The sequence below is a fragment of the Schistocerca nitens genome, chromosome 2, assembly GCF_023898315.1.
Source record: "Schistocerca nitens isolate TAMUIC-IGC-003100 chromosome 2, iqSchNite1.1, whole genome shotgun sequence".
NCBI classification, from domain to species: domain Eukaryota; kingdom Metazoa; phylum Arthropoda; class Insecta; order Orthoptera; family Acrididae; genus Schistocerca; species Schistocerca nitens.
In genome coordinates this window covers 1,099,237,289-1,099,259,768 of record NC_064615.1, presented here as the reverse complement: position 1 = coordinate 1,099,259,768, position 22,480 = coordinate 1,099,237,289, and the positions used below count along the sequence as shown (strand labels likewise).

General features: G+C 45.0%; 1 protein-coding gene across 3 annotated transcripts in view; it reads left to right on the top strand.

Annotated features, from left to right (window-relative positions):
* Nucleotides 1-317: 317 nt before the first annotated feature.
* The window catches only part of LOC126237490 (elongation factor G, mitochondrial), an 89,791-nt gene continuing 67,628 nt past the window's right edge, over nucleotides 318-22,480 (top strand). Inside the window, exons 1-5 of one of the 3 annotated variants that reach the window (XM_049947639.1) lie at nucleotides 323-359; nucleotides 451-534; nucleotides 674-829; nucleotides 2,137-2,269; nucleotides 13,197-13,401. In XM_049947639.1, coding sequence (XP_049803596.1) covers nucleotides 463-534; nucleotides 674-829; nucleotides 2,137-2,269; nucleotides 13,197-13,401 — 566 coding nt within the window. In that variant the 5' untranslated portion in view covers nucleotides 323-359; nucleotides 451-462. Of the gene's footprint in view, nucleotides 535-673; nucleotides 830-2,136; nucleotides 2,270-13,196; nucleotides 13,402-22,480 lie in introns of all 3 variants that reach the window. The other 2 variants (XM_049947640.1, XM_049947638.1) reach the window with 2 other exon arrangements.

Below are 22,480 nucleotides of genomic sequence, written 5' to 3'. Positions count from 1 at the left end.
TACAAGCATGTTTCCTCAAAGGGAAATAGGAATTCACTAGTTTTACCACAGCAGAGTAAATGAAAGACATTTTTACCCATTGTGTATATTGCTTTTAACGACATGAGTTATGCTTGTGTGCTATAGCGTGTTTGGCTGCTCAGTATATTTAATCTGAGATGATAGTCCTACTTTACTGTGCCCAGAACACTGAATTTGAAGTTGACACCGACAGCTTTGTTGCATGTAAGTTTGGTGCCATTAATCAACATGCTGCACTGGTGCATTCGTTGTAAGTGGGCAAGTCTTTGCAATCCCTCTTGTCCATAATGTTTGACACCATGTGTTTGTAATTAGCGGATAGCGGTGCTGTGAATAGTGTAAAAATGTTGTTATATATCAAAGTGAAGTAATAAATTCGAATATTTGTGTCCTAAATACTAATTCCGTGTTTATATATTAAATATTTAGTGAGACGGAAACATGTCAGTTTTTAAGTACATCGATCGAAAATCATTACGTAAAATCTTAAAGCTAACCTCAAATTTAAAGGAGGTAAAACAGAAAACATAGTAAAATATCATGAATGTAATATACTGTAGCCATATATCCTGTATGCCTCCCTATAACTGTTTGATTTGTTCTTATTGTCCCAAGTTTTTTCACGCTAGTAGATGAATTTTTTTTTTTCCAGGATAGAAATGTTTTCTCATCATACGCCAAATATGCTGAACATAAAGAATTGGATCACATACGGAACATTGGCATCTCAGCACACATTGATTCCGGGAAGACAACTCTTACCGAAAGAATATTGTTTTATACTGGGCGAATCTCAGAGATGCACGAGGTATGTCAGAAAGCCGCCTCAGTAACATTTAGAGGCCTCTACAAACGTCTCACTATATCCCAGGAATCCACACTGTTGTGTCGACGTTCTCCATGTGTACAGTCTTCTTTCTGTGTCCCTGTTTGCAATAAAGTACTTCCGTTTCATGTAGGTAGGGAAGTCCCTGAGTCCTCCAGTTCCAGGCCACCGCTTTCTCTTCTTATGTACGACATATTACTTCAATATTTCGTCCATAAGATGCTCGTGAGCGTTAGATACCAAGCTAGCAGGTGAATAATTTCGACTGTGAGGCGCAAACCTGTGGTATATCTATTTCATTGATCCGAGTGTGGTTAAATTGTTTAGAATGGTGCCACACTTTTAATTTCCAGGCCTAACTTGAACGATCAGTGAGTTTCATTTGTGGAGTACTGAAGCTCAAGTTTCCGGTACTGCCAGCAATTTTTGGCTTTAATAAACAAAGCAATACTGCTCCAATAGATTGATGACATCGTTAACATGGAGGAGATGTGACTTCAAGAAACATCTGATGGATGTTGTTGCTAACAACAAGAAACCATTAGCAACACAGAAACCATCAAAGTAATGTGGCTTCCACAGGCATGGGTTTATTTAGGTTTGCATATTCTTGTTTGTAAAGCCTCAATAATGTCAGACCACAGTAGTAAAAATGGAGGTTTTCACCAGGGCCGTAATTGTAACTTTGAAATGTGTGTGTGTGTGTGTGTGTGTGTGTGTGTGTGTGTGTGTGTGTGTGTAAAAAAGAAATGTTAGTCATTACTGTCTTCATTGAAAATAGCTTTTTATTGTTTGAGACATTTGTTGAGTCTGGAAACTCACAATTGACCCATCACTACCCAACCTAACCTGGGCTTCAGACTATATTTCAGATCAGACTGTCCCCAAATACAACTGCTGGCAAAAGCTCAAAACAGAATGTCAGTGACAATCATCAATATACTAGACATATATTGTGAACTTGGAAACAAATAGTTACACAGAAATTGCTATCGTGGACTTTTGTAATGTAGCTTTACTGGCTCCTAGCAGTTCTTTTGCAATTGCTGTTATACCTGATCTTTGTCATATATTTGCATAATATTAATTAAAGCTGTGAGGACGGGGCGGGAGTCGTGCTTGGGTAGCTCAGTTGGTAGAGCACTTGCCTGCGAAAGGCAAAGGTCCCGAGTTTGAGTCTCGGCCCAGCACACAGTTTTAATCTGCCAGGAAGTTTCATTCTATATATTTGCGTAGTTTGTTGCACAGTTTCAAGTTTCACAGAGTGTGAATACAAAATTTTTTCACAGGTAAAAGGAAAAGATAATGTTGGTGCCACAATGGACTCTATGGAACTTGAAAGACAGAGAGGCATCACAATTCAATCTGCTGCTACATACACACTTTGGAAAGGATATAACATAAATATTATTGACACACCAGGTAAGAAGCTTTGTATTTATATTCATGATTTGATTGAAAAAGAGAACTTTTGTCCCAAAATGTATTTTTCAACATGTAGTTTGGAATGGTCAGCGTCTTTGGACACTTATCTTTATAGAGGCTATTTATTTTTTGTTATGTTAAGCAGTTGAGTTTCTGCCAGTTATATGTGTCTTTCTTGCATGCTATTTCAACTGCGTGACTCGCAGTCTTCTTCAGGTGCTGTCTGATACTGACTCCAGTGTGGAACGAGTCTGGTATTTATGCTTATGTTGTGCTAGGTGTTCCTCTGTGGTCAATTATCTATCCGGCACTCTTTTCTGTGGTATGTGCCAACCAGTAGCAGCAACTGTATTGTTTTCTATTAGCCATGGCTGATCTGAACACTGTGCATATTTTGTGTTCTTGTCCATTGTCAGTCTTGCTGTATGGATTTCTGAATGATGTCCAAGCCATGTTACACATTTTGCCTTTCAGTTGTCATTTAAGCCCTCCTGTGATCTAGGACATCCTGTTATTGTGGCATGCCATGTCATGCATTCTGTCTGAGGTCCGTGCTCACCAGGAGGGTCTGCCGTGTTATTTTCAGGCTGCTGGTGTTCATATTGCCGCTCTTGACTCTGTAGAACGTCCTCAGGTATTGGGTCTCTTGTCTGAGGTACTATTTCATGTGCATCCTTTGCTACATGTACTGAGCTGTTTTCTCTAACTCCACCTTTTATACCTATGTCCTGCAGGATCTTGATTTTGCCTCTGTTGCGTCTTCAGAAGATAGGGGGAAATATGCAAGCGTCCGATCCCACCCGTCTGCTTTGACCCATGACGTCACAAATATGGCGGAAACAAAAACAAACACACACACTTTCCACAAGAAACCTAATGACACTAACGGGACAAGTGCGGAAAATGTTGTGTTTTGGGTGGGGGGCAAACTAAATATAAACAAATTTAGACGCCTTGCGTAGCTACAACGTGTAAGTGAAGACAGCCATGCATGAATACCCACCCACCTCCCCAGGTGTCGTAACCCCTGCAACCCATAGAACATAAAGATGCTTCAGTAGCTGATTAGTGTTTTTTGTCTTTTTTAAAAAAATCTCACGGGATAGAACGAACAGATCAGAAAGATAAATATAATAAACTAAAACAGAAATTGGAGGAAACAGATAATTAAAATAAGTAATAAGTGTTTTTAAATTAAAAAAAAAAATCTCACGAGATAGAATGAACAGATCAGAAAAGTAAATAAAATAAGATAAAACAGAACTGGAGACAGCCACACTCAAACCAAACTCCGCGCCGTCATGACGTCACACACGACAACACCCTTACGTCACGGGTCAAAGCCGACGCGTGGGATCAGGCGCTTCTGTCGACCCAGATAGGGTGCCGGGTTCCAGGCAGAGCTTAATCTCAATAGATTCTTTGATGATGCTGTCCTAATATCTCGATGTCTGTTTTAGAATCTTGTCATCTTTGGAGTTCGTAGAATGACTGAGTTCTAAACAGTGCCGGCAATCGCTGATATGGTTGTCTGTCTATCTCAATCTGATGTACCTTTGGTGTTCTTTGCACCTGATGTCAATATTGCTAGTCATCTGGCCATTGTATGCCATACCACATTCTCATGGTATGTGGTAAAGGCCCAATTTCTGTAAACCCAGGTCATCCTTAAATCTCCCTAGTAGAGCCTTAATATTGATGGATGGGTGTAACACACTCTTGATGTTATGTTTGAAGAGAATTCTGCTGATTTTGGCAGATGTGAACCCAACAATAGCAAATATGCAAACTCCTTGATTTCTTCTTGTATCTCTTTAGGAACCTCTGGTGGGGAAACAGGCCACAGTGTCTTTTGAACATCTCGAGAAGAGTATCCATTTTTGTAGAAGACAGATTGTAGGTGTTCTATCTCTATTGCCAAATAATGTCAGATGTAAAATCATCATCCCGAGAGCAAAATTTCACAATCATTACTACTCAAGGACATGTGTTCATCTTTTATATACCAAAGTAAATCTGTTTTTATTAAAATGACCTGCTCCAAATATTATTTACTGTACTTCATACAAGATGATGAACCTGGGATGTAAATAAATAAACAATAGAGTCAAATGGTAGTGTGCGAATTTGAAAAAAAGGATACTCTTACAGAGATGTTCAAAAGACACTGCGCCCTGTCTCTCCAACAGAGGTTCCTGAAGAGGTACAAGCAGAAACAAAGAATGTTGTATATTTGCCATATATTGGGCTGATATCTAACAAAATCACCAGAATTCTCCTCAAACATAACACCAATAGCATGTTACAGCCACCCACCAATATTAAGGCTCTACTAGGGATTGTGAACGGAGACCTGGGATTACAGAAACTGGGCTTTCACCACATACCATGAGAATGTGGTCTGGCATACATCGACCAGACGACTAGGACCATTGACATCAGCTGCAAAGAACACCAAAGGCACACCCGGCTCAGACAGGCAACCAAGTCAGTGATTGCTGAGCATTGTTTAGAACTCAGTCATTCCATGAGCTATAATGTTGCCAAGATTCTAACACAAACATCGAGATACTGGGACAGTGTCGTCAAAGAACCTATTGGGATTAGGTCATGAAGTATCTCATTAACTGTGACACCGGTTTCCACTTGAGCTCTGCCCGGAACCCAGTGCTCGATTTTCTGGAGATGGTGGAGGCAACACACAGATCCCAGGGGACACAGGCATAAAGGTGGAGTCAGAAAAAAAAAAAAACAGCTCAGTATGTGTAGCAAAGGATGCATGTTAGATGGTACCTCAGACAGCATACCGGAGGATGTTCTATCGAGTCTCGAGCAGTAATTATAACACTATGAGCCTGTAAACAACCCTACAGCCATTCCTGGTGGGCATGGACCTCAGACGGAATGTCCCACACAGTATGTCCTAGATCACATGAGACTATAAATGACAACAGTCAGAAGCTAAAATGTCTAACACGCCTTGGACATCATTTAGAACTCCATATAGCAAGATTGAGCAATGGATAATAACCACAAAGTATACACAGAGCATTTGAAGCAGCCACAGCTAGACGGAAACACTACAGTCACTGCTAATGGTGGGTGCATACTGCAGACAGAGCACCTGACACGACATGGACCATTGGCAGGGCGCCCAGCACAACATGGCATAAATATCGGACACGTTCCAGGCTGGAATCAATATCAGATAGTATCTGAAGAAGGCTGCAAGTCACACAGCTGAAATATCATGCAAGAAAGGTGCAAATAACCAGCAGAAATCAGATTGTTCAATATGACAACACCTCACCAGGAAAGAATGAAGAATTATTTATTATAGTTTAAAATTTTTTCTCATTTATCCTTCCCAAACTTCTATAAATTATGTAACTGGTGTAGAGCCTTCATTAAATCTGCTGTCCAATATGGACATAATAGTTAAATCTTGATGATCAGGATGCTATTTTACATCTACGTCTATATTTCGAATGCTTATGGTGTGTGGTGGAGGGTACATATGATATAGCTGTGATTTCAACCCCTTTCCTTTGCCATTCATGAATCTCTCCTGCAGGTCTGGGGGCTAGAATAGGCCCAAGGTATTCCTGCCTGTCGTAAGAGGCAACTAAAAGGAGTCTCACACGTTTTGGCCTTTATGTGATGGTCCCCTGTGGGGTTTGACCTCCTTTTTTCAAAATTTTCCCGAACAGCGAGCCAAATGGGGAAAGGGCATCTTACATGGTGCATCGTGTCCATTGTGCATTGAGATCTTCCACCCACTTTCTCGTCGTTGCATTGCAGCCCCCCCTCCCCCCGCCATTCTCCATCTCTTTCCACCATGCACTATGCAGTGTCACTTTCTGTGCCAACGATGACCATGGACTTCTTTGCACCTCATATCCAGCACGTTAGCCAGTCCATTGTGGCGGGGCCACCATGTACCCTGTTGGTTGTAGCCCCCTGACAACAGAGATTGCTCTGTTGATGATGCCTGCACCGTTAACTCCCCACGTATGCTGAGAAGTAAATGCCTGTCACCCTGGGGCATCTGGACTCCTGGCAATGGCCATCCTGCCAGGTAGCCTTTGCTGCGGCTGGGTGGGACCCGTGGGGAGGGCACCTGGTTGGAGTGGATGGCGTCAGGGCTGGTGACACGCCATGAAGCATAGTACGTCATCTCATGCTGGTGATCTGCCGCCAGCAGTCTCTAAGCAGGCAAAGTCTAACTACAATGCTAAGAAATATGATCCCAAGTTGTTCCCCTCCCTGACCACACCATGGGAGGAATGCCAGGCTAAGGATGGCAGTGAAGTTTATTTGCCCCAGTACCTTGTATGCTCGAGAGTTGATGGGGAATCTTTCATGTCCAAGAAGCCTCAGTTTTTTATGGAGCATTTGGAGGACAAGTTTAGGGATGTGGAGGGCTTGTCCAAAATGCGCTCTGGTTCAGTTTTGATAAAAGCAGCACCCTCTCCCCAGACATGGGCATTACTCGCTTGTGGCAAGTTGGGGGAGGAGGGGGGTTCTGTTACCATCACGCCTCATAAGAGCCTAAATATGATCCATGGGGACCTCCTTTTGCAGTCTGATGATGAACTGCATGCCAGTTTAGAGCGGCGAGTTGTTCATTTTGTCTGGCGCGTCCATCGGGGTCCGAGGCATAACCAGGTTGCCACCAGTGCCTTCATCTTGGCCTTCGAGAGTGACACATTGCCCAAGAAGGTCAAGGTGATGGTCTACCGCTGTGACGTCAAGCCATATATGCCTCCCCCGATGCTGTGCTTTAATTGCTGGAAGTTCGGCCATATGTCTTCCCGCTGTACTTCCAGCCCCACCTTCAAGATTGTGGACGTCCATCGCATCCCAATACTCCAGGTGCCCCGCCTCCCATCTGTGTCAAGTGTGGAGAGAATCATTCACCTTGCTTGCCAGACTGCAGGATTTTACACAAAGAGAGGAAAATCATGGAATTTAAGACCCTGGACCGACTGTCCTACACTGAGGCTAAGAGGAAATTTGAGTGCCTACATCCTGTGGCCATGACCACCTCATATGTTGCCGCTACGAGAACAGTTGTCGCTCCATCAGTTCCTCGAATTTCTGTCACCTCTCAGAACCGGGAGACTACACATGCCCCCTTGATGATGGGGGGCACTTCCCTCCCTGTTGGTCCCTCACCACCTTCTTCGGGAGCAACATCCCCCAACCATCAGGGATTTCAGTCTCCACTTCTGAGCTAGAGAATTGTAAGACTTCCTCGGCTCCTCTCGCCAGGAAGGGGTACCTTGGGTCACTCCCTTCCCAGGTTTCTTCTAGTAGGAAAGACGGTCGTCCTCAGTCCCGGAGACTGATTCAGTGAAGTCCTCCCAGCCAGGAAAACCGAAGGAACAGCCCGAGAAATCGAAAAAAAGATCCCCAAGAACAAGGAACTAGTGGTGACACCCACACCACCTCTACCTAAAAGCTCTGCGTCTGAGGATGGGTGGAGATTCTGGGGTCGGCTGAGGACCTGGATCTCGCCGGACCCTCAGACATAATGGATATAGACTGCTTAGGCACAAAGTCGGTGGCAGCTGGTGACCCTGAGGCATAAACTGCCTCATTGAATGTTCCATGCCTTCCCAGTCACGATGATGTCATCCTCCAGTGGAATTGCGGCGGTTTTTTCACCGCCTGGCTGAGCTGTGGGAGCTGTTAAGCTTTACACTTGCTTTCTGCATTGCCCTCCAGGAAACCCGGTTCCCGGCAATGCGGGCTCCTTCACTCTGCCACTATAAAGGATAATACAGGAACCGTAGCGACTGTAATCGAGTGTCAGGCGGAGTTTGCGTTTTATGTCCTAAACTCAGTCTGTAGTGAAATTGTGCTCCTTCAAACCCCTCGTGAAGCTGTGGCTGTCAGAATTCACACTACGTAGGAGATAACTGTCTGCAGTGTATATCTTCATCCAGATTGTGCAGTATCCCCGAATGTATTAGCTGCACGGATTGATCAACTCCCTAAACCTTTCCTACTTTTGGGAGATTTTAATGCCCATAACCACTTGTGGGTGACACTGTGCTTACTAGCTGAGGCGGAGATGTCAAAACTTTATTGTCCCAGTTCGACCTCTGCCTCTTAAATACTGGGGCCGCCACACATTTCAGTGTGGCTCGAGGTAGTTAATAGGTCACTGATTTATCAGTTTGCAGCCCAGGACTTCTCCCATCTATCCACTGGAGAGCACATGACGATCTGTGTGGTTGTGACCACTTCCCCACCTTCCTGTCACTGCCCCAGCGTCAGGCCCACGGATGCTTGCCCAGATGGGCTTTAAACAAGGGAGACTGAGAAACTTTCACCTCTGATGTCACCGTTGACTCTCCCCCACATGGTAACATTGATGTGATGGTTGAGCATGTGACAATCACAATTGTTTCTGCGGCAGAAAAAGCAATCCCTCGCTCTTTAGGGTGCCCCCGGCGAAAGACAGTCCCTTGGTGATCACTGGAAGTTGCTGAGGCAATTACAGAGTGTCGGCAAGCTCTACAGTGACATAAGTGGCACCCTTCCCTAGAGCATCTGATAGCCTTTAAGCAGCTCTGTGCCTGTGTACGCCAGCTTATAAAACGACGGAAATAGGAGAGTTGGGAGAGGTGTGTGTCAACCATTGGGTGCCATATGTCACCTTCCCAAGTCTGAATGAAGATCACTCTTTTTGGGTACCGACCCCAACAGGTGTCCCTGGCGTTACCATCAATGGCGTGATATGTACCGACCCAAACACGATGGAAAGGAAAGTCCTCTCGTTCACTACATGCCACGGTGAACCCTACAGTGCCCCATTTACAGAGTGGGATCTCCTCAGCACATTTGCACATTGCCCTGACACAGCTCCTGGGCCGCATCTGATCCACCGTCAGGTGATTAAACGTCTCTCGTCTGACTACAAGCTCCATCTCATCATCATCTTCAACTGGATCTGGTGCGATGGTGTCTTTCCATCGCAATGGCAGGAGAGCACCATTGTTCTGGTGCTCAAACCAGGTAAAAACCCACTTGATGTGGTTAGCTATTGGCCCATCAGCCTCACCAACGTTCTTTGTAAGTTGCTGGAACGTATGGTGTGTCAGTGGTTGGGTTGGATTGGGTTGGGTTCTGGAGTCACGTGGCCTACTGGCTCCATGTCAGGGCAGCTTCCGCCAGGGTCACTCTACAACTGATAATCTTGTGTCCCTCGAGTCTGCCATCCAAACAACCTTTCCCAGATGCCAACACTTGGTTGCTGCCGTTTTTGATCTACATAAAGTGTATGACACCACCTGGCGACGACATATTCTTGCCACATTATATGGGTGGGGTCTCTGAGGCCCACTCCAGATTTTTATCCAGAATTTCCTGTAACCCCATACTGTCGGTGTCCAAGTTGGTGCCTCCCATAGTTCCCCCCATATTCAGGAGAATGGCATTCCGCAGGGCTCTGTATTGAGTGTCTCTTTATTTTTAGTGGCTATTAATGGTCTAGCAGCAGCTGTAGCGCCGTCAGTCTCACTTTCTCTGTACGCAGATGACTTCTGCATTTCATACTGCTCCTCCAGTACTGGTGTTGCTGAGTGGCACTTATAGGGAGCCATTCACAAGGTGCAGTCATCATTCTAGCCCACGACTTACAGTTTTCAGCTGCAAAGTCATGTGTCATGTACTTCTGTCGGCATCGTACCATTCATCCGGAACCAGAACTTTACCTTATCGATTCTTATGACTGGTTCTCGATACCCAATTGACTTGGCTACCTCACCTTTGTCAGTTTAAGCAGAAGTGCTGGCACCTCATCAATGCCGTCCACTGCACCAACTGGGGTGCAGATCGCTCTACGCTGCTGCAGCTCTACAGAGCCGTTGTTCAGCCTCGCCTTGACCGTGCAAGTCTGGTTTACAGTTCGGCGGTGCCCTCAGCGTTGCATTTACTCGACTCAGTGCACCTCTGTGGTGTTCGCCTTGCGATGGAAGCTTTCAGAATGAGTCCGGTGCCCAGTGTCCTGGTGGAGGCCGGAGTCCCTCCATTGCAGGTCCAATGTGCACAACTGCTTGCCAGTTATGTTGCACACATTCGTAGTTCTCCTGAGCATCCGAATTACCGTCTCCGTCTCCCACCCATGGCTGTTCATGTCCCGCATCGGCAGCCCAGGTTAGGGCTAACAATTGCGGTTCACGTGTGATCCCTTCTGTCTGAACTGGAGTCCTTCCCTTTACCGCCTCCCATCCAGGTCCGTCCGCATACATCTCCACGGTGTACACCTAGGCCGCAGATTCGTCTGGACCTGTCGCGTGACCCTAAGGACTCAGTTACTCCTGCCACTCTCCGCTGTCACTTCCTCTTGATTCTTGATGTGTTCCGGGGCTCTGAAGTAGTTTACACCAACGGCTCTATGGCTGACGGTCATGTTGGCTTTGCCTACTCCACAGATGCCATTTTGAACAGCATTCCTTGCCCGATGACTGCAGTGTATTCACCACAGAGCTGGTGGCCATCTCTCATGCACTTCAGTGTATCCATTCATGCCCCGGGGAATCGTTTCTTCTGTGTACTGACTCTTTGAGCAGCCTACAAACTATCGACCAGTGCTACCCTTGCCATCCTTTGGTAGCGTCCATCCAGGAGTCCATCTATGCCCTAGACCGGTCCCGTCTTTCAGTGGTGTTTGTGTGGACCCCAGGACGCATTGGCATCCCAGGCAATGAACTTGCTGGCAGGGTGGACAAACAGACTACGCGGAAACTGCTTCTGGAGATGGGCATCTCTGAACCTGACCTGTGTTCTGACTTACGCCATAAGGTCTTTCGGAGACAGAATGGCATAACAGTTCACACAACAAACTGCATATCATTAAGGAGAATGTGTGGAAGACTTCCATGCAGGCCTCTCACAGGGAATCAGTTGTCTTCTGCCGGCTCCTCATTGGCCACGCGTGGGTGACCAACGGTTACCTCCTGCGGTACCCGTTTGACAGTGGCCCATGTTCTGGTGCACTGTCCCACTTTGACTGCCCTGTGACGAAATCTTGGGTTACCAGTCTCAGTGCCGCTAACTTTATCTGACAGCGCTTCATCGGCTGATTTAGTTTTATGTTTTATTCATGAAGGTGAGTTTTATCATTTGATCTAAGTTTTAGCACATGTCTTTTGTCCCTCTGTGTCCTCCACCCTAGTGCTTCTAGGGATTAGGTTTTAATGTGTTGCAGAGTGGCTGCCTTCTCCTTTTTTATTCTCATGGTTAGCCAGCCATTTTTGTTTTAATCTCTACACCCAATTTCTTCTGTTTCTCTGGTTTTCTTATCGCCTTTTGTCCATTTACATGTTTGCTGCCCTTCATTGTTGTGATTTTTCCTTTCATTCCGTTTTGAGTTGTCAGTCTCGTTTATTTTATTCTCACACTTGTGGCATTGTTTTATTCGGAACAAGGGATGGATGACCTCTTAGTTTGGTCCATTTCCTCCTCTTTTAAACCAACCATCCATCCATTCATGAATAGTACATGGGGAGAAAGTACGTCACCAATGCTGCATATGAGGTCTAGTATTTTTGTTTCTCTCATCATGAGGTTTTGTGTGAGACGTGTGTAGGCAGAAGTAATATGTTGCCGGGCTGTTCTTGGCATGCACACTATTGGAATTTGAACAACAATCACTTCCATGAGGGAAAACTCAACTCTTGTAGCATCAGCTATTATTTCCATTATGCTTTTGCACTTACAAAATGACAGTGACAAAATGTGCATCTCTTGTAATCTTCCCTGAGTCCAGTATTAACATTAACTAGTAAGGGTTCCAGATTAATAAGCAACACTCAAGAATTGGGAAGTGGTTAAATCAATCTTCCAAATTCTTTTGTGCGTGAAATAGCTTTTCTTAGGTTTCTTTCAAGGAATCTCTCTTTGGGGCATCAATGTTCCCTACAACCAGTTTTATTGGGTCATAGTATGTTCAAGATGAAGATGATATATCTTTTACACCTATAACTGCTTTATTGCATGAATGCCTTAGGTGTTGTACTCTTGTTCTGTTTAGGTTGGAAAGTGCAGGAGAAAGGCAACTCCTTTGGCTATCAAGCTGATCTGTAACGGGCAATCAAAAAGAAGTGTTTGAGTGTGTTCTAGCACGTATGCAAAATAGCATGACTCCGATAAGAGTATATAAGCACAAACCTGGAGGCAAGAGATTAGTGTGGCATTTGCATCTTTCTGACATGCATGCGGTAAATGCAGAAATGTTAACTATGGTGACGTTATTACCAAATGCATTCAAACAGGATCAATGTATTATTAGTCTTTTCCTGGCAGCCAAAGGACAAACACTAGTAGACATTCATCAGAGAATGAAGAATGAATATGGGGCAGCATATTTGCCACAAAACCACTATCGTGGAATGGTGCACCCATCGCAAATGCTGTAACCCAGAAGTTACGCCAACTCAAGAGGGAAACAATACAGTGCCCGTCATTAGTCCTGATCTCATCGTGTATGATTATCATGCCTCTGATCCCTTGAAAAAAGACAGTGGAGGGATTCCTGTTGGATGACTGATGTGTAGCAGCCAGCCAACAGAAAATATGTTAAGCTTTTTAGCAGCTAGAAACAGCTTTAATGAAGCGTTGCTGACGTAAGTGGAGAATCACTGCTTGTGGAGACTTTAATGCTCATCTTAAAAGAATTATGAACCCAGTGGCCTTTGTTTTACAATTCTCTGAGTTCAGATTTTCTTCTCTTGGCTTTAGTTCATGCAATTTGAATGAACTCAAAATATTGTGTGGGTCATATTATCCAAATTAGTGTAGCTTCTGTTTCCTGTAATAACACATGCAACAATGTAGTCACTTTCTTGTATATAATTAATTATCCATTTTCCTTTATATTCATCATCAATTTATTCCTTTTGCTGATTAACAGGTCACGTGGACTTTACTGTTGAAGTGGAACGTGCCCTCAGAGTTCTTGATGGTGCAATACTGGTCTTGTGTGCTGTAGGTGGCGTGCAGAGCCAGACCCTAACTGTAAACAGGCAAATGAAACGTTACAGTGTACCCTGCATCGCGTTTATAAACAAACTTGACAGGATGGGAGCAAATCCAGTCAGAGTTCTCTCACAAATAAGGTAAATAAGGTAATTATCTAACAAGACCGCAACAGACAAAGATAGCTATACTGAATTCATCCGTATTGTAATTGTTTTCAGAAACACTGAACAGAAAAAATGCCTTGAAAACTTATTCCATAGTTCATTTTATTATTTTTTTATATTATGTTGCATCTAATTTCTTGTCAGTTTTATTACTACTCTTATGTTGACTATCTGGAAACACAACTCAGTGAGTGATGTAGTTCATCAGTTTATCGGCATACAGTTCTGTGGAGGTTGTTGTTATCAAGGAAAAGTTAAATCACTAGGAACACAATTGATCTCCCCAGAATGCTCACAACACTTTCGTGGGTATGCGATTAATGAACATGTGCCCCTGAGACTTTACCATGCTCTGCTACTTCCATTACTATTTCTGCATTACGAGTCTAACCTATGACCATCCTCTTCATCCCCTGAGGGGCTTAACCAGTAATTGTAGTGCTGCATCCTCCATAAGCATAGCCCCTGTTCATGTTTCAGCAAACACTGTAGGATGCAATGGCAGAACACTGAGTTTCATATAGAATAGGATTCTTGGTGTAACCATTTGGGTTGTAGGGAAGTACAAACGTGTATTAAAAAAGAACATTAACCTCAAGATGTGCTATGTAGTGATGTGGGGAATGACTGTTGTTGCAAAATGATCATTAACTGGCAACCTCTGGGAAGCCCTCTACACATGAGTTGTATAAAATTTAACCAGGCAACTAGGGCTCTACATGTATAGACTTTATAAACCTTTGGCTGCTACGTAACATCATATTAAATAATAACTTCTTATGTGCACATGCGAGAACATACAACTTTGTTTCTCTTTCTTGTAAAACATAAAAGCGAATAATAAACAAGGGAACATCAAAGGCAAAGAATAAACAGTATTCAAATAAGAAGAAGAAGGAGATTTCTTGCGGCTGCACACCCGAAACTTAATGGAACAGTATTCAAATAGTTAATGTTTTTTTGATGCTGACTGCTGAACTGTGCATAACTGTTTATTTATTTTGTCTATCTTCCCGTTCCCATGCAGCCCTCTCCCAGTAGAGCCGGCCGAAGTGGCCGTGCGGTTAAAGGCGCTGCAGTCTGGAACCGCAAGACCGCTACGGTCGCAGGTTCAAATCCTGCCTCGGGCATGGATGTTTGTGCTGTCCTTAGGTTAGTTAGGTTTAACTAGTTCTAAGTTCTAGGGGACTAATGACCTCAGCAGTTGAGTCCCATAGTGCTCAGAGCCATTTTTTTTTTTTTTTTTTTTTTTTTTTTTTTTTTTTCCCCCCCCTCCCAGCAGTAGAGGTGGTATGTGTGGAAAAATGTATCGGACCTACTGACCTGCTCTTGTATAAATCACTGGTTTTGTGTCTTGTTCTTCTGCTGCCATATCTTCCACCAGATTTGATTTATTTGCTGTTCTGGAAGATGCTTGCTCCTATTCTGGCATCATATTCCGCTGTGAGTCTTGTACGTCTTCATGCTTTAAGTCTTCCAGCAGTAAAAAATGAGCAGGCTTCGATCAACTGACGCAGCACCGGTTTATTGTAAACCTGGAGCTTCATTGCGTGTGCCTTACATTGCTATACTTTATAAAGTCCAGCCTGCAATGGGCCTCTTACTGTGTTGGTTCGTAACATCACATGTGAACACTTGCTTAAGTCTCTGTGCACAAATGAAGGAGTGTCACCATGCCATTTCAACTGTTGTGGCTGGAGATTAGCCAGCTGTTCTTTAACCCCCTTCAATAAATGCAGTAAGCCAGTCTAACTCTTACACTCTTCAAAGAACTCACTAGGAAGGTGCAAGACTTCTCCGTGCAGAAGCTCTGCTGTGGATGCCCCTAGGTCTGGTTTGAAAACAGTGCACAGACCCAATAACACCAGTGGCAATGCTGTAGACTGTAATCTTCCCTCTCCTACTTTATTGGTGCTAGCGTTCACTATGGTAAAGTCTTTTCTGAAAATTTAACAGGAGTAAGATTACAATAGACTTTTTAGTTTACTTATCCTTTTCTTGTAGACTTAGCTCCAGTTTCCAGACTGAGATATTCACTCTGCAGTGGAGTGTGCGCTGATATGAAACTTCCTGGCAGATTAAAACTGTGTTTTAATCTGCCCACAGTTTTAATCTGCCAGGAAGTTTTGTATCAGCGCACACTCTGCTGCAGAGTGAAAATCTCATTCTGGAAACATCCCCCAGGCTGTGGCTAAGCCATGTCTCCGCAATATCCTTTCTTTCAGGAGTGCTAGTTCTGCAAGGTTCGCAGGAGAGCTTCTGTTAAGTTTGGAAGGTAAGAGATGAGGTACTGGCAGAAGTAAAGCTGTGAGGACAGGGCGTGAGCCGTTCTTGGGTAGCTCAGTTGGTAGAGCACTTGCCCGCGAAAGGCAAAGGCCCGAGTTCGAGTCTCGGTCCGGCACACAGTTTTAATTTGCCAGGAAGTTTCTTAGCTCCAGTTGTCCTTGTCTAGGGGTCTGATCCTTGAAGCTGAAGCCGAAATTCTGACATTTTAGGTTCTCATCGTTGTACATTAATTTATTTTGTCACATTTTAATATATCACACAGTCTTTTAAATTTTCAAATTAACAAATCCGAAATTACATTGTTTGCCTGAATACAAAAAATGCGTCTAGTCACATCAGAGGCATGCTTACTACTACTTCACTCTGCGGTAATAACACTATTCCAAAGGGTTTACAATTTTTTCTTGACAAATGAATTTCTGTTACATTCGATTATTATTTCATAAATGAATCCAGAAATAAACATAATAAGCAGTACTTGATAGCATAATTAATAATAGAAATTTTAAGTGTGTCAAATGTTTTCAGGGGAAAAAAATTGAGTGTACATTCGTAGCTAGTATATATCAATGAAAGAAAAGTAATTCCTTTTCATAAATTTTAGCTTGAAATATAACATATTGTGTATAAAATTATATGAAATTTTTCAGAAAAACAGCAGAGATAATACTGACATGTTCAAAATTCAAAAAATATTACTGGTATTGACTACTACTGTTGAGGAAAAGTAATGCTAGAGGAGGATGTCCCTTTAGGAGACCAACTGTCACCATGGCACATCAATGCAGCTTTAAGTGTTCTGTGCCATTGCTATCATTGCTTTACTTTCTGGACGATAACTTGTTCTATGGTGACATCAGAGTCCACAAATGTTTATCAGTTCAAGAAATAATGAGGATTTGAACTGACAATCCTAGTCAGTCATGACTTGCACTGGGCATCCAAATCTTGCTACCTATGTCACCAAGAAATTTCGACTTTGTCTCTGCTGATACCGTATTTACTTGAATCTAAGCCGCACTTTTTTTCCGGTTTTTGTAATCCAAAAAACCGCCTGCGGCTTAGAATCGAGTGCAAAGCGGAATTTCTGAAAAATGTTGGTAGGTGCCGCCACAACTAACTTCTGTCGTCGAATATATGTAGCGCTTCGCAGGCACAAAGATAAATACTGGCACCAAAACCTTTGCGTCAGTAAATAAATTAAAAAGAAAGGTGGAAGACGAGCTTTTTTTCTCCGCCCTGAGTTTCGACCACTGCATTTTCATACATTAACCAACGAAGTAAATACAAATTCCATATTGTTCATCTTCGAATGTAGTAGCATTTCAATGCACTATGAAAATCCGACTGGCAAGACTGTTTGGGATGTTTGTCAAAATGGCCAACTCTGCGTTCTGAATTTTTTCCTACCTGTGAGAAGAGAGGGTTACTAATAGGAACTTTTATAAATTGTGAATCACATGCAATATTCTCTTCAGCATAATAATAATAAAGAATGTAAAGATTTTGCCATGTATTCTTTCGTGTTTGCTGCTATCTCATTTAAATTCTGTCTGCCTAATAAACTACGAAACTAGAGTGAGACAACAGCAAACGCGGAAGAATATACATATCATGGCATGTTTATATTCGTATTATTCTTATGCCAAATAGTGATACAGTCAGAAATGAAGCACGGCAATTGATTAGATTTTTAAATCTAAGATGACTCTAATTTCTGTGCAGAATGTAATGTACCAAAAGACGCGTCTGCAAAGATTTTCAAACGGAGAAAAATTTTCGCTAAACTATCGTTCAGAACATCTTCTATCGTACGCAGTCTATTATTTGGTTCTTGTTGATCATTATTAAAGAAAGCGGCAGTGTAAGTATCAACAAATAGCAGTCTCTTGCCATTGTTTTGCTAATGAGACGATTCCTCTCTTTTTTAAAAAAAATTGTTAAGCAGTGGTAGCGCGCACAAAAGCAAGCCATGCCGCGAGCGGCGACAGGTCGTAAACACTCATTATCGGAATGCGACAAACAATGCATTGACACAGTACAGTAATGCATTTTCAGCTTTGAGTGATGTAAACTCCTATAAAAAAGAGAACGGCACTGATCAGATGAAAGAAAAATAAGCAATCAATTCAAACCAGACGAAGCACGTGAAAAAGGAGGGGTACCCGTATAAATACGGACGGAGCGCCTGACGCATAGCAACGGCTACCTGGTAAAGCTTAACTGCTAAGCTTACGACTCGAACCAAACTACTATAGCTGTATCATCATTCATTTGACCTAAATTGTGTCTCATATTACAATGGACCAACTTTGTTTCGATTTGGAGGTGCGGCCTAAAACTTTTCTCTCCCCTTGAATTTCGAGTCTCAGATTTCTGGTGCGGCTTAGATTCGGGAAAAAATTTTTTTCCTCGATTTCGAATCTCATTTTTCAGGTGCGGCTTAGATTCAAGTGCGGCTTAAATTCGAGTAAATACGGTATGTCTTGAATTGATATGGTTTCTGCCCACCTCGTAAACCTGTCAGTTGCTGCTAGCAGATAACAGTAACGTTCAGGCACCAGTAGTGGACCAAAGATGTTGAGGTGCACGTGTTCAAAACGACCAGATGGTTCATCAGAGCACCCCACTGGTTTTTTCACATGACATCCCACATTACAATGTTGACAGGCAGAGCGTGCCTGTGTCCACCTTCAACACTTATTCCTAACTCCAGGCCAAACAAAGCATTCCATCAGCAACTTGTTCATGTACCTGGATGAGCCAAATTGTATATGCTTTTGAATATCTCGCACCATAAACGTTCAGAAATGAACAGTCTTCCTTGTGAGGTATCTCACATATTTTAATTTCATCACCTTCCAGACACATTCCTGCAGTCTCAACCCTGTGGAGGTACTCTGCCAAAAAACGTGAAGTTGTATGTCTTCTCTTTACTCTCTTGCCCGCCTTGCATAATCCACAGAATTGGTTCTCGCCGCAACACTTGAGAAATAGTTCGATACGATATTCCCTGCTCCTTTTACCCGATATAAGCCAATGGTGAACAGGCTTATGTACTCTGTCTGAACTGCCTAACTGACAGAGTGTCTGTATGCTTGCTGAACGCAAAGCAGAGCGGTTTGTGGTCTGTGAACACTGAAAATGGCCAACCATCAACAAAAGGCCAAAAGTGCCTTTTTGCCTTGTATACTGTAGTAATACGATTCACGTTTCCCTCGCACTTCACCTAGTGTAGACCGGGAACTGTCTGCTAGACCTGCCCGATGTGAACTGACTGGGCACGGCCCGTGCTGCCTGAGTTGTTCCGCCGGCAGAGGTTGTGGCCGAATTCTCGCGTGCCCTCTGGTGGACGGGTCTTTACTTGTGGCAATTACTGTCGTGACGCGCCGTGCCGATGTGCGCCTCCCGCGATCTTTCTGGTGGCTACTGCACTCCTCTTCCTTCGGGGGGGTGAAGCCACTGTGATCCACTGCATCGGAAGGCAGAGTGTCGTGCAGTAATGATGATCTCCACATCCATTGGAAGGCTGGAGTCGGGGGGACCTGCCAACCCTCGAGCTGGAACCTTCGAATACGGACGGAAGTGACTCACACGAAGAGGCCCCCATCGTCCCACCACCAGAGCTCGGGACAGAACGGCCCACAAGCCGTAGAACTCTGGATCACGGTCCACCACGGGAGGGGCAAGACCCAGTGGTGGGGACGATGGGGAAGGGACGACCACAGGTGAACCAGCCTCCTAAGAAACCGGGCCTGCGAGAGGGGCTAGCTCTCACCAGGGCGTCTCTAACGATGACGATGCCGGTGTTGGAGCTACTGGAGGCCGCCAAGGCTCAGAACCATCGCAGTGTGGCGGAGTCACAGGTGGGAGGGGTGGTAGCGTCCCCTGAGAAAACAACACAGTTGCTGGCAATGGGGAAGCCGGCGCCCGAGGGGTCGGAGTGTGGGTGCCCAAACGTGGACTTAGCTGATTTTGGTGACGACGTACCTCCCGATCCCCCGCCTGCAAGGTATAGAGCCGGCGGCCATTGCGGCGCAGGACCACCGCCGGTATCCAACATGGATTGCGACCAAACCCACGTGCCCAGACCAACATACCCGGTGGAAAGCCGGGTACCCCATTTTGCGAAGACTGGCGAGGACCAGGCCGGAGGAGGCGCAGCAGAGTCTAGGTTGACACCTGTGGAGGAGCTCTGCGGGGCTGCGTTCTCCCATCAGTGTGGTCCGGTATGCTGTCAGGAAAAACGTCAACGCCTCCTCCGCAGGAAGTTCGTGCACGTACTTTTTCATCTGCATCTTAAATGTGCGCACCATGCGCTCGGCTTCCCCATTCAATTGTGGATGAAAGGGGGGAGAGCAAATGTGCCGAATACCGAAGTGCCTACAAAAATCTTGGAAGGTCTGCGAAATAAACTGAGGTCGATTGTCCGATACCAGGGTTACTGGCAGACCTTCCACAGAAAAGATTTTTGCTAGTGCCTGGATTGCAACTTCCGAAGTGGTTGAGGAGCAGCGAACCACATACGGGAACAGGGAATAAGCATCAATGACAATGAGCCAAAAGCCATTGAGAAACGGGCCTGCAAAATCTATGTGAACACATTCCCATGCCTGGGTTGCAGGCAGCCATGAAGAGAACGCTGACCTGGGAGACGCCTGTTGGCTTGCACACTGGGAACAAGCAGCCACCAAGTGCTCAATTTCTCTGTCAATACCGGGGCAGTACACATGTCTGCGAGCCGAGGTTTTAGTACGGAAAACACCCCAGTGCCCCTCATGTAATAACGTGAGGACCTCCCTTCGCAAACTTGCAGGAACAACCACACGAGGAACTGTATCATTGGTAGCCAGAAGGAGAACTCCTTCCAAGACTGAGAGGCGGTCTCGTAGAACAAAATAATTACGAAGAGGGTCCGAGGCCCGACCTGGAGGTCGGGATGACCACCCCTGCTGTACGAGGCGAACTACTTGCCGGAGAACCGGATCAGCTGCCATTTCCCTGGCGACTCTAGAACTAGTGATCGGGAAGCCATCAACTGCTTGGTGGGACGCCACATCCAAATGAAAACACATAACCTCCTCCCGATCGAACTTAGGATCCTAGCCCATTGGAAGACGGGAAAGAGCGTCGGCATTGGCATGCTATCTGGTAGGGCGAAAATGAATGTCATAATGGTACTTAGAGAGGAACAAGGCCCAGCGCTGCAGTCTGTGGGCCGCCCTATCCGGAATCTGAGAGGCGGGGCCAAATAATGATATTAATGGCTTATGGTCAGTGATTAACTGAAACTTCGTGCCATACAAGAAAGGGTGGAACTTGGTAACAGCATAGACAATGGCCAAAGCCTCTTTCTTTCCACCTGGGAGTAATGGGCCTGCGCGGGACTAAGAGTTTTAGACCCAAACGCCAGTGGCTGCTCGGAGCCATCCGCATTGCAATGGGCCAGGACCACCCCCACCCCATACTGCGAAGCATCTGTAGACAGGACCAATGGCTTATTGGGGTCAAAAGTAGCCAAACAAGGCGCTGACATGAGGAGGCCCTTCAACGAGGTGAACGCTCCCTCGCATGCAGGCGACCAATCAAAAGGAACACCCTTGCGCAGAAGGCAGTACAGGGGGCGGGCTATGGTGGAAGCCCTGGGGATGAACCGGTGGTAATAGGCCATCTTGCCTAAAAAAGCTTGTAACTCCTTCAGCGAAGCGGGCTGCGGAAGGTCGACGATACCTTGGACTAAACTTCCTAGCGGCTGGACGCCGTGCCGAGAGATGGTGTATCCCACATACTCAATGGACGGTTGGAAGAAGTTCGACTTACGCAGGTTGCAACGCAGGCCCATGGACCTGAATTTGAGAAAGAGGGTTCGAAGGTTGTGCAAGTGTTCCTTCGTGCTGCGGCCTGTGACAATTGTGTCGTCCAGGTAATTAATACAATGAGGTATTGTCGATGTGACGTGCCAAGATAACGCTGAAATATAGCCAGGGCACTGGATATTCCAAAGGCCAACCGCTGGTATTGGTAAAGGCCAAACGGGGTGTTGACGACTGCCAGCCATTTGGAGTCCTCATCAAGTGGTATCTGATGATAAGCCTCCGAAAGATCAATTTTCGAAAAATAGTGGCCTCCCGCCACGGCGGAGAACAATTCATCAGAACGAGGCAAGGGATAGGTGTCCACCACCACCAATTTGGAATTAATGGTGGCCTTGAAATCGCCAAGACATAATTTTCCCAAGGGTTTCCTGACAATAACGAGGGGCGAAGCCCACTCACTAGAAGAAATGGGAAGAACGACCCCTTGGGCTGTCAGCCGGTCAAGCTCTGCCTTTACCTGAGGGTGGAGAGCCAAGGGGATCTGCCTTGCTCGTAGAAAATGAGGGCGAGCCGACGCCTTCAACGTCAAGTGAGCTTCTAAGTCTGAAACACGCCCCAGGCCCTCCTCAAAGATATCCTTAAAGTCAGAGATCAAAGATTCCAATGATTGATAGGGAACGTCTTTGGAGGCCAACTGTATGGTGTCTGCGATAGAAAAACCGAAAGCTTGAAAGGCATCCAACCCAACAATGTTAGCGGAGCGCGCATCACTGACAACAATAAAAGTAAGAGGCCGAGTGACTGATTTGTAAGTAACGTCGGTAGTGAATTGATCCAATAGGGGAATTAACTGGTTACCATAACCGCATAGACGCCGGTAAACTGGCGCCAACGGGGGCGACCCAAGGTCGGAGTAAGTTTGCGCATTCAACAAGGAAACTGCTGCGCCC